At 50.1% G+C, this 14,003-nt stretch overlaps 1 protein-coding gene across 2 annotated transcripts; it reads right to left on the minus strand.

Moving 5' to 3' along the window:
* Positions 1-112: 112 nt before the first annotated feature.
* CYP17A1 (cytochrome P450 family 17 subfamily A member 1) lies at positions 113-12,697 on the minus strand. Of its 2 annotated transcripts, none has more exons than XM_087432525.1 (8): positions 12,206-12,697; positions 10,604-10,742; positions 10,166-10,395; positions 9,393-9,479; positions 8,786-9,001; positions 8,295-8,464; positions 7,612-7,715; positions 113-1,006 (listed from the first exon to the last, which is right to left on the minus strand). In XM_087432525.1, the coding sequence occupies exons 1-8, from the start codon at positions 12,500-12,502 to the stop codon at positions 900-902; spliced, it is 1,350 nt and encodes a 449-aa protein (XP_087288651.1). In that variant the 5' UTR covers positions 12,503-12,697; the 3' UTR covers positions 113-899. The 2 variants fall into 2 exon arrangements, with proteins under 2 accessions (XP_087288651.1, XP_004428075.1); XM_004428018.3 differs by lacking the exon at positions 113-1,006 and adding an exon at positions 6,653-7,099.
* Positions 12,698-14,003: the final 1,306 nt, after the last annotated feature.

Below are 14,003 nucleotides of genomic sequence, written 5' to 3' on the forward strand. Positions count from 1 at the left end.
ACTTTGTGCCAGCACTGTGCTGGATGCTAAGGAGAATAGGGGAGAAATATATAAGACAAAGCCCCTGCCCTCTAGAAGTTAAATTATAGTGAAATAGTCAATATGAGGTCAGTTGAGATGAAGTGAGCGATACAGATTCAAAGAATCTTGAGGAGTCATGGGATGTAGTTCAAGGTCTTGCGTACCAGGCAGGGACCTCAGAACTGATTTTTAGGCCATGGGGAAGCGACTGGTGTGCCAACATCTGCCTCATGGGCCAGTGATTCTTTCCTAAGATTTATTGTCATTTTACCCTCTTGTTTAAGACCATCCATCCTCTTAGAAATTTGAGTCAGCTGTAAGTCCCTGCTCGAAGGGAAAGAACAGCCCTCTCTGCCTCTGCCCAGGAAGGGGAACACCCGCACCCAGCAAGACTTCTTTTTGGGCAAAGCAAGATGATACGCATCCTTGGAACCCTCCCAAAAGGGCCTCCTGCCTCCCCAAGTGGAGCGTGTGTGCCAGCGGGGAATAAGGGGATGCTGGCAGAGAGCGTAGTCTTCCCTAGCCCCTGGGTTTACCCTGCAGTCGGCTCTATTGTTTGAGTCCAATGTAAGCCAGACACGTCCCTGCCCCCATCTTTGACTTTGGGCCAGAGGACACTGTCCTTCAGTGACTCCAGTGGGATGGTTGCTGCCTAGTTCTTTCTAAACTGTTGGTCTCTTCCAAGTAACCCCAGGGGAGCCATATTAGCATCTAGAGACAGTTCTGTTCTAAAACCACAGGCAAGAACTGGAGGAGCACATCATTCTTGCCTTTTTTACTAACCTCTGAGTGGTACAGAAACAAACTGGTAGAACTCTTGGGGGCCATGTGCCAGAGGCTGTGCATGAACCCTTGATGCTCAGGGTTCTAGGGCCCCCTCACTGAACCGCAGACGCCTGGGTCACTGAGCTACTCATTTCTCTCGTGAGGTAGAGCATTGGCTGACTGTTGCCAGGTGGAGTTCGGGTGGAGACAGTACCAATACCTGGAAGCACAAAACAGAGTAGCTTTGATGAATAAGAATTTCAAAAAACTCCCTGGTCTCCAGTTTCCTCTATTTTCAGCCAGGGGGCAAAAACCAGAGTTTGACTCAGGGGAAGGAGCAGGAAGTGGGTTTGGCTGACTATTGGCCGAACCTGCCCAGAAGGGCAGTGGGTCCTGGGAGGTATTTGGGATGTGAGTTTCCAGCCTGGGGGCAAGTGACTGGCTTCACTTAAGAGCTGAGCATTTTTCGGGCTGGCCCGGTGGCTTAGCGGTTAGGAGGGTTAGGTGCGCGCGCTCCGCTGCTGGTGGCCTGGGTTCGGATCCCGGGCACGGTCCGATGCACCACTTCTGCGGCCATGCAGAGGCCGTGTCCCACATACAGCAACTGGAAGTATGTGCACTATGACATGCAACTATCTACTGGGGCTTTGGGGAAAAAAATTAAAAAAAAAAAAAAAAAAGATGAGCCTTTTTCTAGCGCCTGCCATGTGGTAGGCATTGGGAACACAAATATGCCTTAGATCTGGCTCCTCTGGGGAAGACTAATGGTCTGGAGAGGAAGGCAGGCCTGGAAGCTGTTTGAGTAACACATGGTAAGATGCATGAAGCACATGTGCACAGGATGCTGTGGAAGAGAATGTAGCTCACCTGGGGGTTCAGGGCAGCCCTCCGGGGGCAGGGACCTCGATCTAAACTGAACTTGCCAGGTGAAGAGAGGTGTAAAGAGAATTCTAGGCAAATGTTTGTTCTGCAGATTATTGAGTGCCTACTATGTGCCAGGTGCTGAAAAGTACAGAAAAGCATGGGAGGCCTAAAACGAGAGTGTGAGTGTCATTTCTAAAGCTGCGAACAATTTAATCTTTCTACATAATTGCTTTCTGGGAAATGACAGGAGATGAAGCTGACGAGGTAAACTGGTAATAAAAATATTTTGTCTTTATTGTTTTATTTATTGACTGCTCACAAAATGCAGGGTTTTGTGTAAGCATCTTACCTACGTTTTTTCATTTTAGCTTCAAAACAGCCCTCTGAGGTATGGACTGTAATTATTTCTGCTTTATTAATGGAGTTGAGGCATTCAGAGGAGTTGACTAACCTGTACAAGGTCACACAGCTATTAAGTGGTAGAGCCAGGATTTGAACCCACATCAGTTGGCTCCAAAGCCCATGCAATTAACTAGTTGGCTGGACAGTGAAGAGTCATAATGTTGGCGCTCACAAGCCACATGAAGAACTTGCGGTTTCTTTTCAGAGGTGAAAGGGAACCAGAGAAAGGTGTATTGAGCAGGAGAGTAGCATGGTGAAAGGTGAACCAGATGCCTTTCCTCAGGAGCTACTTTATCTCCTCTTCCTCTTGCCCCTGCCTCCTCATAAGCCCCCAGAGGTCCCCACACCCAGCCAGGCTCCGCCTGCCAGAGCTCCTGAGTGCCAAAATGGCCTCACGCCTGGGATATGTGGTCCGTGCTGCAGATCAGTGTTAACTTCCACAGGGAGGATGTAACCCCCTTGGAAACATTGTAAAATTCTCAGGAGTTAAGCTCTTTGGGTCTTCTTTGTATCTTTTCCTTGCAAGAGTATTTTGCTGTTCCTCTGAGAAGATCAAAAGAGAGCTTTTGGGTGGCTTGTGAGGGGGAGAAGAGGATTTGTGTTTGATCCGAAGTTTCTGCTCACCCTGTATAAGCCTGCTCCTCACCAGTGTAACCTTCCATTGCACATCTTCTCACCGAGAAGTCTCAAGAAACCTAATGCCACTGGAAAATGTTAGAAACACCCTCTGTGCTGGAGCCATGAAAAGTTTCTCTCTGGGCTCTCTACCCATCTCCCAGCTGCCAGCCTGCCCTGGCTGCGGAGGGAAGCAGGCGGGGCCATCTGGAGCTGCAAGGGTGGGTTCCTGGAGGGCCTGTCGGATTGAGCCGTCTGGACATCCCTGCTCCTCCTCCTGACCAAGCTGGTGGCCTTTGGGAAGTGCATGTAAAACCCTTAGAGAAGGACTTATTTTGTGGATCTGGATACAGGCGATGATAATAAAGCCAGTATTTATTGAGGCACTGAACACGTTCTGGAGGTCCATGTTTGATCCTCGGTAATACTCTGAGGTTGGTGGTACTGTTTCTATGCACACCTCAGCAGCCCATATTATAAATGAGAAAACTGAGGTTTAAGAAGGCCAAGTAAGTTGCCCATGGTCACTAGGTCTGTACATGACAACACTGGGAGACCTTGCCTCCACAGCCTGACCACTTATCTTCTGTGACTCCCACTGGTGTGGAGCCCTCCGATTCACACAGCCCTTTCTGCTTTTCATCCTCACCAGAGCCTCAGGTGATGGGCAGCACGGATGTAAGTTACTCCACTTTACAAATGAGGAAACTGAGATTCAGGAAGCTAACAATGGGCCTAAGATCCAGGGCTAGGAAACTGAGCAGGCTGAGGACCAGATCCTGGGTCCTCCTCATCCATTCCTCTCCCCACCCCACTCTCCAACCTCTGGGATTGGCTTCCTGTCCTCCAGAGATGGGTGTTTATACCTGTGAGCGTGACTGGAGAGAGGCCTTCTCATTTGCTTCAGGTGTTGTGGCCAGTAGAGGCCACCAGAGCATTCACGCACTCTCCCCCACCCACACTCCACACCACGGTTAACAGGAAAGGGGTCCCCTCGTCTCAGAATGGGGACCCTGGGGAACCAGTCTTCTGAAGGGCAAGGGCAGCCTGTTTTTCCTGGGAGGGCCAGCTCTTACGGCACACAAGAGCTGATTATTAAATTTTCAGGTATTTTATGAGCTGTTTATTAAGCAACCGTTAAAAAAACTATATAAACCTACAATTGAATAAACTATGTTAAAAACAAAGGTAATAAATACTCAAAACTGACCATTTCCTAATTATTTGACTACATGTTACTATTATCTATGCCCTGGAGGTTATTTACATTTATATATGGTAGGAATACCACATCATGGTATTTACTATATAATATGGTAAATAACGTATAATGCTACTGTGCATCTCTTCCCAACTCTGTGTTTAGTGACATCACATTAGTGGCTTGAAATTGGTCACGATGGGAGTTTTTACATCACAGTAATTGGCAAACAGTACAAATCAGGGCTGTTACCCCCCATCAGAGAACTGGTTGTTCAACGTTTATTTGCCATCACACCACTAGATAAGGGCAGTATGAGGCTTGAAAGGTGACTGTGGGATCTTGGCAAAGACCTTCCAGCTTTGCCAAAGATCTGGGCTTCCTTCTGCATAAGGAGATAGAGTCTATTTATCGCTGGACTGATTAGCCAAGTGATTTAGAGCATTTGATTCAGCCTTCTTGTGTGTCTAACCTTCTACTTGTCAGGTGCTGATGTGCAGGATAAAGAACGTGAGAAGGCTCAGTGTTGAACTCCAGAGATATAGAGGTGGACAGAGTCCCTGGGGGATACCACACCCATTTTAAGCCCGGGTATATGCTCAGATGCACATGGGATTCAGTACCAAGGAACAAGCTGACTGCTAAAAGGGGACAACCATGGTGGGCTGGGAGCTGTGAGATATGTCCTGGAGGAGGGCGTTCACTCTGAGCCTCAGGGTGGGACGATTTAGGCCAGTAGGAAGAGGCCTTCCAGGCAGAGGAAGGGCAGTTTGGGCAGGAGTCAGAGTTCATGAGGTCATTTCCTGAAAGGACACTCAGCTTTGTACTCTCCCTGGCCAGACACCCAAGAGCCCTTCTGCACAGACATAGGAGACAGGTGGGAGAGCATGGCTGGCTCCTCATCCTGCATCATTGAAACCTTGGGTTCTAGTCCCAGCCCTGCTGCTAAGTAGCTGTGTGACTTAACGGTAAGTCACCTTCACTGCCCCCCTCCCCCACCGCCCCACTGACCCTCAGTTTCCTCATCTTCAAAATGAAGGGTTAGTCTCTCATTTCCCTGCCATTCAATGATCTGATTCAGTAGTTAGAGAATGGATGTTTCCATCCCGGTTAGACTCACCTACTGCTTCTGCAGGAGACGCAGGCCTTCCGCTAGTTGTTTATCTGTTCATCACTAGCCTGCAAAATGCCTTTCAAATTCTGAGCAAATTTGGAATACTTAACTCTCCTCCAGCCAATCTGCTCCTCTCCGCTCTGAGCTGAGAGTAGCTTGGCTTGAGTCTAGCAGCTAGCTGCTGGGGGTAGAGGAACCTGGGAGAGGGAGGGGGCCACCTCCAGTTTAACCCTTCCCCAACAGCTCACTGTCCTGTCACCATCTCTCCAGGCTGCTTGTGATGGGGGCTGGGGTCAGCCACAGCTGCCCCACAAACTCTCCTATGGGCTCCTTAGCAAGACCCTGGGATCACTGGCCAGTGAAAGACTGATTTGGGGGGACAGTAGGGAATGGTCTACTGTCACTGGATTAACAAAGCTTTTTGAAGGAAGAAGGTGCTGCTGTAATGGAAAACCTTGTCCCTCCCTCCTTGCAGGGCCTCCCTTGATTTCTTCTTTCTGAAAACTTGGCCAGGCAGGGCCTCAGCCTTGCCCTGCTGACCTTTCCAGAGCCCTTCTCCAGTCAGAGGGGAAGGACTGGATTGTTGATGATCTGACCCTGGTCTAGCTGGCGCCAGGGAGCTGGGGTCGGGGCCTCCCTCTAGGCTAGAGGACAAGGATCGGTTTCTCCCAGGGTGTCTCGGGACAAGTCTGGCTTCCGTTTTCTAGTGAGGCATTTACAGACTTCTGGGGTTTTTGGAGTGGGGAGCAGGGGCAGGGCCCAGGGGCTTCAGCAGAAGGCCGCTGTGGATGCTCTTTCCTGGCAGTGTTTACCCCGGACAGCGCGAGGAAAAGGAGACCTCTCAGTCTTTGGGGACCAAGACCAGAAGGACGGGCAGTGGTAGATTGAGTTTGTGGATTACACACTTTTCCAAAGTCAAACCTTTGAGGTACATGCAGTGATGCCTGTTTGAATGAAAGCAAACAAGATCTGTTGCTCTCCTCTCAGAATATAAACTCGGTCCTATACTTCTCGCCGTCTCCACTGCTGTCGCCAGCATGTAGGCCGCCATCATCTTGCTCTCCTAGACCAGCCCAACAGCCTCCTAACTGTTCTCCCTGCCTCCACTCTCATCCCTCTACAGACCAGTCTCCACTCAGCAACTAGGGTGATCTTTTAAAAATATAAAGCACACCTTTCTACTTACGTGTTGAAAATCCTCCAGTGACTTCCTCTCATACTTGGAATAAAAACCTAAACTCCATCCTGATACTTACAAAGGCCCCATGGGACCTGGCCCCTGTCTCCTGCTCTGACCTCATCAGGGGCCACTCTCCCCTTCATCCGCTCTGCTTCAGCCACACTGGCCTCTCCCCGCTTGAGCCCTTCTCGCCTGCCGCTCCCTCAGCCTGGGACGCTTTTCCCCAGGTCTTCACACCTTCCCTGACCGCTGTGTACACCTCTGCTGTTCTCTTCTCACATTGCCATCACCCAAAGGAACTGACTTCAAAGCACGTAAGAGTCTCTAAAATCATTATTTGTTTGTCAGCCCTCACTAGAATGTAAGCTTCATGAGACCAGGGAGCTCGAGTGTCCAGGCACAGTGAGTAGCACATAGTAGATGCTCAATAAAATGTTGAAATAATGAAAGAACAAATGAATAAATGAGTGAGCTGCTCAGGGGCCTTCTGAAGAAAAACAATTTAGTTTATGTCACTGCCAGGGCTGCAGGCTGGGAAAGAAGGCAGAGTGGGCTGGGGGAAGGGAGGAGTGGTGGGGGAGGGTGGAGTAGCACCTCTGATTCTGTGCTGTGGGCCACACAGGGTGGAGTTGGGGCGGGGCTAGGTACAACCTCTAGGTGCTACTCTCAGCCTGGGCTTCCCTCCAGGCCTGGCGCACGGTGATCTTCACCTTGAAAGATTCAATCAGAAAGACCATCGTGGGGTTGCCCTCCAGGGAGGGCAGCTGCCCATCATCCGGGAGCTCCAGGTCGAACCTCTGCAGCAACCAGGCCATGAAGAGGAAGAGCTCCTGGCGGGCCAGGATCTCACCTATGCAGGAGCGGGGTCCCGCTCCAAAGGGCAAGTAGCTTAAGGACGGCGAGATGAGCTGGCTCCCTGTTGGGTCCAAGAAACGCTCTGTGGACATGGGGAGACGTCAGCCAGTGGCCAGGGCAGGAGAAAGTCGAGGAGTGCTGCCTTCCTGATAGGGGGAGACACGGCCCTGCCTGGGGAGCCCCGGTCTGAGGAGGTGGACAGCCTTACTTGCGGGAACCCCAGCCTGAGGAGAGATACAGCCCTGCTCTCAGGTAGCCCGTGATCACACAGAGGAAATGGAATATTCAGGAAGGATGACAAGGAGGTGGTATTAACAGATGAAAATGCCACCATCTGTGGGGAGAGGGGACCAACTGAATGAGAGACATATGCCTAGAGGGCTTCTTGGAGGAGGAGATTTGCAGTTGGTGGGAGGAGAAAGTGAGAAACCCAGCTGTGAAGAGTTTGGGTGAGTCTAGGGTAGGTTGGGGGTGTCAGCAGGTCCAGGAGTTTTCTAGTAGCAAATGTGGCAGAGGGGAAGTGGTGCTGGAGTCCTGGAGCGCAGAGCCCAGGCTAGCTGGGCGGCTTGGGAGCAGGACAGAACAGGGACTCACCGGGCATGAACTGGTCAGGCTGGTGCCACTCCTTCTCGTTGTGATGCAGTGCCCACAAATTGATGATGACATTTGTGCCCTTGTCAACAGCAAACTCGCCGATGCTGCCCCAGAAAGGGAGAGATAAAGGGGGTCTGGAATATTGTCCTCCCCTACCTGCTCAGCCCCAAGCTCCACAGTTCCCCACCCTGGCGAAAAAGAGCTTTTTATTCCCTCATACCCACTCCCTCATCTTTTTCTCAGCTTCTGCCAGATGGAATATGAACCCAGCCCTCCTGCGGCCCTCTCTTCAGGACAAGCACTTATGTATCAACACTCGTGTGTGTGGACGTCCGTGTCTGTCAGGGCTCATGGGTATGCGTTATGAGCTGGTGCATATGTGTGTATGTTGTGGCTATTGGACTGAGGAGGAGCAGAGAGCACCTGGTTTTTCAGCCCAGACCACGTGTTTCCAAGCAGCAGGCAGCTTCTGAGGGAGGTCAGGTAGATCTGTGGATTAGTCAATGGCTGTCAGTGGGTGGTGGATACATTGATCAGTAGGGTTATGGGTAGGATGATTGGTAGTCAATGGTTGACTATAGGTTGACTAGCAAGCTGGGAAGGCAGGGTGGTGGAGGAGGCACCAGGTGGGCTGGCAAGCAGTGTTGAATGCATCATGGATCTTATGGGGAGGGAAGGCACACCTGGAGTCAACGATAGCCTTATGGGTGATGAGCATAGGGGCCACAGGCCGGATGCGAAGCACCTCTCGGATGGTGGCCTCCAGCAGAAGGAGGCGGTTCCGGTCACTGATAGTTGGTGTGCGGCTGAAACCCACATTCTGGTCAATCTCCTCCTGGATCTTCTTCTTCAGCTGAGGGCCAGAGCAGGGTGGATGTGACCAGCATGCTTAAGCCAGGGAGAAGCATGGGCTTGGAAGAATCCCATTGTCATACCCAAAAGAGCTGGCCAAGACCCTTCTCCCTGAAGGCTCTGCAGCCCAGGCCCTACTTCCAGAAGATGGGGCAGCTCCACCCTAGGGCCAGAGCCAATCACTGCTTGGGTAAGGGGCAAGGCAGCCCAGTCTTCCTGCATAGAAAGCCTGAAGATATTACCTGTCCCTGTTGCTGGGGCCAGAGGCAGGGCTGGCTGGGGTTGAGGGTGGTTGGGAAGACTGGAGGAGGAAGAAGCCCACCTGAGGATGGTGCAGCAGGAAGGCCACAATCCACTTCACCACAGAGGTGGTGGTCTCCACACCAGCCCCAAAGACGTCCCCTACGGTGGTGAGAATGTGTTTATCCGAAAACAGCTTTGAATCCTGGTCTGGGCCAGCATTGTTATTGTCTGAGTTCTTCTTGGCTTGGATCAGTACGTCCAGCATGGTAGTGATAGAGTCACTGTTGAAGTTCTCCTGGTTGGGTAAGGTTGGAAGACTGTGATAAGGAAGGAGCCCCGTCTGCAGCACCCTGCCATCCTTCCCTCCCAGACTGGAGATACAAACTCTTCTTCCACTTGGAAGTGAGGGAGTGGAGTGGGGCTAGGCAGGACCTATGAGCTTGTGGAGGTAGGAGGCAGCACTGGGCTCTCTTTAAATTTAGGGGACAGGTGGGTCCCTTCTAGGATATTCTTCAATTCCTCACTTTCCCACTTCCATGCATGTTAAGTCAGTTTTTATTGAGCACCTACTGTGTGCCAGGCTCTCTGCTAGGTGCTGGAGATCCTACAGTGTCCAAAATGGGCCCTAGCCTTGCTCTCATGACACTTTCAACCTAACTTGTAATCTCTTCTGCTCCATCACCTACCTTATGTTTTTCAAGGATTTGACTCAGCATTTCATTTCGTATTTTAACGCAATGCCTCATCTTTTCCAGGGTTTTGTTGGGGAAAATCTGGAAAGTAGAAGGAAATGTCAAATCCATTCCTTTTCCATTTTGTTCTCCAATTACCAGAATTCCTCCTGGAGGCAGACACTAGCTTTCTGTCTCTGGAGAGTTCCCACTCCAAACCCAACCTTCAGCCAAAATGGAAGGCAGGATGGGGGCACAGAATGGGACCATCAATGACAACTAGGACAATTCCAAAGAAGGGAGAAGGGAGTGTCTCCACCTCCCCTTCCCCATTCAATCAAACATCAAGCACTGATTGAGGGTCTACTTAATGGACTATGCCATGTGCCCAGCCCTTAGGAGTAAGATAGACTTGAGTCTGAAGCCTTGGGCAAGTTGCTTAACTTCTCAAAGCCTGTATTCTCATCTGTATGGGGGTAATAAAACCTACCTCCAAGGGGAATGCCATGATTAATGCATGTGAGGTGCTTAATACTAGGACATGGCAATTGTGAATATGTAAAGAAATGAGAGCCTTTACCATGAGTATTAAAATGCATGATTAAAAAGATAAACCTATTTATGTAGAGAAGCTGCAAGGTTTTAAGAGTCAGAAGAGGCAGAGGTCACCGTGGCAGAGGTGGTCAGGAAAAAGGTGGGTCTGGAGCTGGGCAGTAAGAAGAAAGAAGAATTGGGGACACTGTCAGGGCCTGCTGGGATCTGAAGGTGGGGCCTGGCCTTCTCCTCACCTTCAACGCAGGGAATATGTCTACCATACAGTCCTGTTTCAGACTGTCCAGGATGCCGTCATTGTAGTTCTGCATGGTCTTCAGCTCGGGATCCCCATTCTTGTAGGAGGAGTTGAAGCAGAACAAGCAGATGACGTTGGTCACCGCCAGGGAGAGAGGCAAGGTCAAGTCTATGCTCTGTCCATTCTGGGTGGCCAGGAAGTCACACAATAAACTGACTTCCTTACATACTGAGGGGAGACAGGGGCGTGAAGGTGGAGAGTTAAGCAACACCCTCACCCCCTCTCTACCAGTTCCCTAGTAGCCAGGGACAGTTAGCAGATGGCCACTAGATGGCAGCAATAGCCAAGAAAACACTAGGTTGAGCCACCCATCACCCTTTCCCCTCCACAGCCCTTGTCTCTCTCCAGCAGCCCCAGGGGCCAGCCAGGCACTCACTAATCTTCTCCAGCTTCTGGTTGCCGTCCTTGAACAGGGCAAAGGTGGCCAGCACCAGCTTCCGATGCAGCTGCCAGGGGGCACCGTAGTCGGCGAAGGCGATACCCTTTTGGTTGTCTGACAAGATGTTTAGAGTTTCCTTTGGAGAGGAGGAAAGGCTGTAGGAATTAGACACCACCCACTCACACTTGCCCTGGGCCTCCTACAACCGGTTCCCCTTCCCGAGGGAGAAGGCAGGTACCTGCCATGCTGACTCCCCCCGGGGGCATCTCTGCTCCACTCTGTGTGACTTTAAGGCCTTGGTAGGGCAGGGCCTAAGGCCCCTCTACTTCCAATTCCATGGGAGAGACAGAGTGAGGAGAAAGAAAGAACCCTGAATTAGAATGCAGGGGTCCTGGGGTTCAGTTCAATGACAGGGTGATCTCTGGGCCTCTCTTTCCTCATCAGTTTCTGCCCAGGTGAAGGCAGCTGTGGCTACGAATGCGCTCTGAATTGTGCCTGTCCTGGGGGAAGGAGCAGGTGGGCTTATGGAGACTGAGGACCGCCCAGCCCTCTGCCTTTCCCTGGCCCCTCTGGGGAGTGCAGAAGGCACAGCAGCTCATCTCCTTTGTGTTGACCCTTCCCTTGCCAGGCTGTGTGCCCACCACAAGGCCACATCTGGAGAGTGTGAATGTCTTGCCCACCCAGTCTGGACTTGGGCCAAGCTGCCTCTTCCCAAAAAGCATGAAGATTCACAGCCTCACCTCTTCTATCCCCTGACCCGCAAGCCCCATCTGACTAGCCTTCTCCTTCCTCTTTGCCCTGGAGAGAAGAGCTCAGTAGAGTTGGAAGTAAGATAGTTGGCCAGGAGACCTGGCTGACTGGTTCAAGAAAAAATGAATCAACCCTTGGCTTGATCCAAGATGAGTGGCTGGGGGAACTTCCTGAGGTGTTCAGGGAAGAACTCAGCAGCACGGCGCTGGGATGGGGCGTTGGCAATGTTTCTGGATGGTTAGCCCCCTCTTTCTCCCCCAGGAGCACCACAGAAAGCTCTGTAGGGTGGATCATCAGCATCCCTAAAATGCTACTGTGGATCAGCTGAAGCAGCTGTGGACAGCCCCAGGACAACAGCAATCCCAGCCCTCCAAGAGCCGGCTTACTTCTCTCTTGCACCTTCCCACAGCGGGCAGCAATTACTACCCCCGTTTCCCACCTGAAGAGTAACTTCATAAAGGCTATTTATTGAGCACTTACTGCTCTGGGCTCTGAGCTAAGTCCTTTATATGCACTATCTCAGTTAATTATGGAAGTCTGGGCTCAGAGAGATCATTACCCAGTTTAGGGGTGAGATGACTGGAGTGAGGGCTCCCTGAACCCCTCAGACTCCCACCCCACTCCACTCCTGAACAGCTCAGAGAATTAGGTCTTCTTTTAATTCTTCCTGCCTGGTTAGAAGCTGGGTAGGGTCTGAGGAGTCGCTGCCCACCCATAGCCCTGCTAGTCTGTTTTTGGAAGAATTACAGGTTGTTGGAGCTGGAAGGGTCCTTCCAGGCATGGTCTTGGCTGAAGAACTGAACAACTGCAGGGGGTGGTGAGAGAGGAGGGATGATAGGCACTGCTTACCACTTGGGGCCGCCCGGAGAACTCCTTGCCCTTCTTGATAAGCACCTCCTTTGCTAGCTGGTGGTGGCCGACAATCACTGTAGTCTTGGCACCCATACGTAAGGAAAAGATGGGGCCGTATTTTTTCTGAAGCTTGAAGAATTTCACGTGCAGATGGCCATGTCTGGGAAGGAACGGCAGGCTGCCCACCAAGGGCAGGCACGGGAGGCTCTTGGGGTACTTGGCGCCAGGGCACTTAACCTTGGGCCAAAAGAAATAGGCTATGGCGAACAGCAAGAAAGCCAAGAACTCCCACATGGTGGCCGGTCCTGGCAGGCAGGACAGACAGCTGTGGAGTGGAAGAGCTGTAGCCACACTCAGGCACGAGGAGGCCTTTATAAGGGCTGCCCTGATCTTCACCTTGACTTTGTATTATCTCTTGCCTTGTGGACGTTTATCCTGGAGTACAGCCAGGCCCGAGCCCTCTCCCACGATGGAGAGAGGAATGAGAAGTGGAGGCCTTTTCAAGGACTGGCTCAACTCCAGGGCAAATGTCTAGAGGAAGGCCTAGGTAAGGGGAGGACAGCTTCCTCCTCCCTGGTGTTCCCCATCAGGCAATGTCCCCAGGGTGCACCTGAAGCAAATGGTATCTGGGTCAGGAATCAAGGCTTGGGACTTTCCATGTTGTAAATCAAAATCAGTGGGCAGACAACATCGTCAGGAGGATTACAACCAGTGGGGACTGTCAAAGATATTTTATCCAGTCTTATCATTTAACAGCTAAGGAAAGTGAGGCCTTGAAAAGTCAGGCTTGTATAAGGTCACACAAGACAGTGACGGCAAGAACCCAGGTGTCCTGACTCCTGGTTTGCTGCTCTTTCCAGAGGCAGTGAAGCCCTAGGCTTGAGAGCATGGGCCCTAGAGTCAGATAGGATTGGGTTCAAATTCTAGCTTGGCCACTTTCTAGCTATATGACTTGGGCAAGTTACTTAACTTTTCTTAAAAAATTGTTTTTATTATGTTAAAATATACATAACATAAAAGTTATCATTTTAACCATTTTTAAGTATACAATTCAGTAGAATTAAATATACTCACAATATTTTACAACCATTGCTGTTATCTACTTCCAAAACTTTTTCATCACCCCAAAAAGAAACTGTTGCCCACTAAGCAATAACTCCCCATTTCCCCCTCTCCCAACCCCTGGTAACTTCTAATCTACTTTTTCCCTATGAATATGCCTATTTCATATAAGTGGAATCATATAATACTTGGTTTTGTGTGTCTGGCTTATTTCACTTAGCATAATGTCTTTGAGGTTCATCCATGTTGTAGCACATATCAGAACTTCATTCCTTTTTATGACTGAATAATAAAGTATGCACACTGGCAGATCACCCCCAGAGATGAATCTGTTCATCTATTATATGGATATACCACATTTTGTTTATGTGTTCATTCATTGATGGATACTTAGGTTGTTTCTACCTTTTGGCTATTATAAATAATGCTGCTATGAACATGGGTGTACAAGTATCTGTTTGAATTCCTGTTTTCACTTCTTTTGGGTGTATACCTAGGAGTGAAATTGCTGGATCATATGGTAATTTTATGTTTACTTCTTTAAGTTTCAGTTTCCTCTTCTATGAATGAGAATAATAATAGAATATACTTCTCAGGGTTGTTGTGATTCAATGAGATAATGCATACCTGGCATGAAATAAATGCTCATTCAATATTTCCTTTTATCATTATTAGATCAAAATGAGCTTCCTAGTTTTCCAGAGCTCTTATTAGTAGATATTCTTGACAGACA

This window comes from Ceratotherium simum, chromosome 6 (assembly GCF_057802395.1).
Source record: "Ceratotherium simum simum isolate JZ-2026a chromosome 6, ASM5780239v1, whole genome shotgun sequence".
NCBI classification, from domain to species: Eukaryota; Metazoa; Chordata; class Mammalia; order Perissodactyla; family Rhinocerotidae; genus Ceratotherium; species Ceratotherium simum.

Coding starts and splice junctions, on each gene's coding strand:
- CYP17A1 (XM_004428018.3), bottom strand. CDS start 12,502: ATGTGGGAGTTCTTGGCTTTCTTGCTGTTCGCCATAGCCTATTTCTTT. Junction 10,396..10,603: donor CCAGAAGCTGGAGAAGATTA/GTGAGTGCCTGG, acceptor GTCTCCCCTCAG/TATGTAAGGAAGTCAGTTTA. Junction 7,100..7,611: donor GCCTGACCAGTTCATGCCCG/GTGAGTCCCTGT, acceptor CCATGTCCACAG/AGCGTTTCTTGGACCCAACA.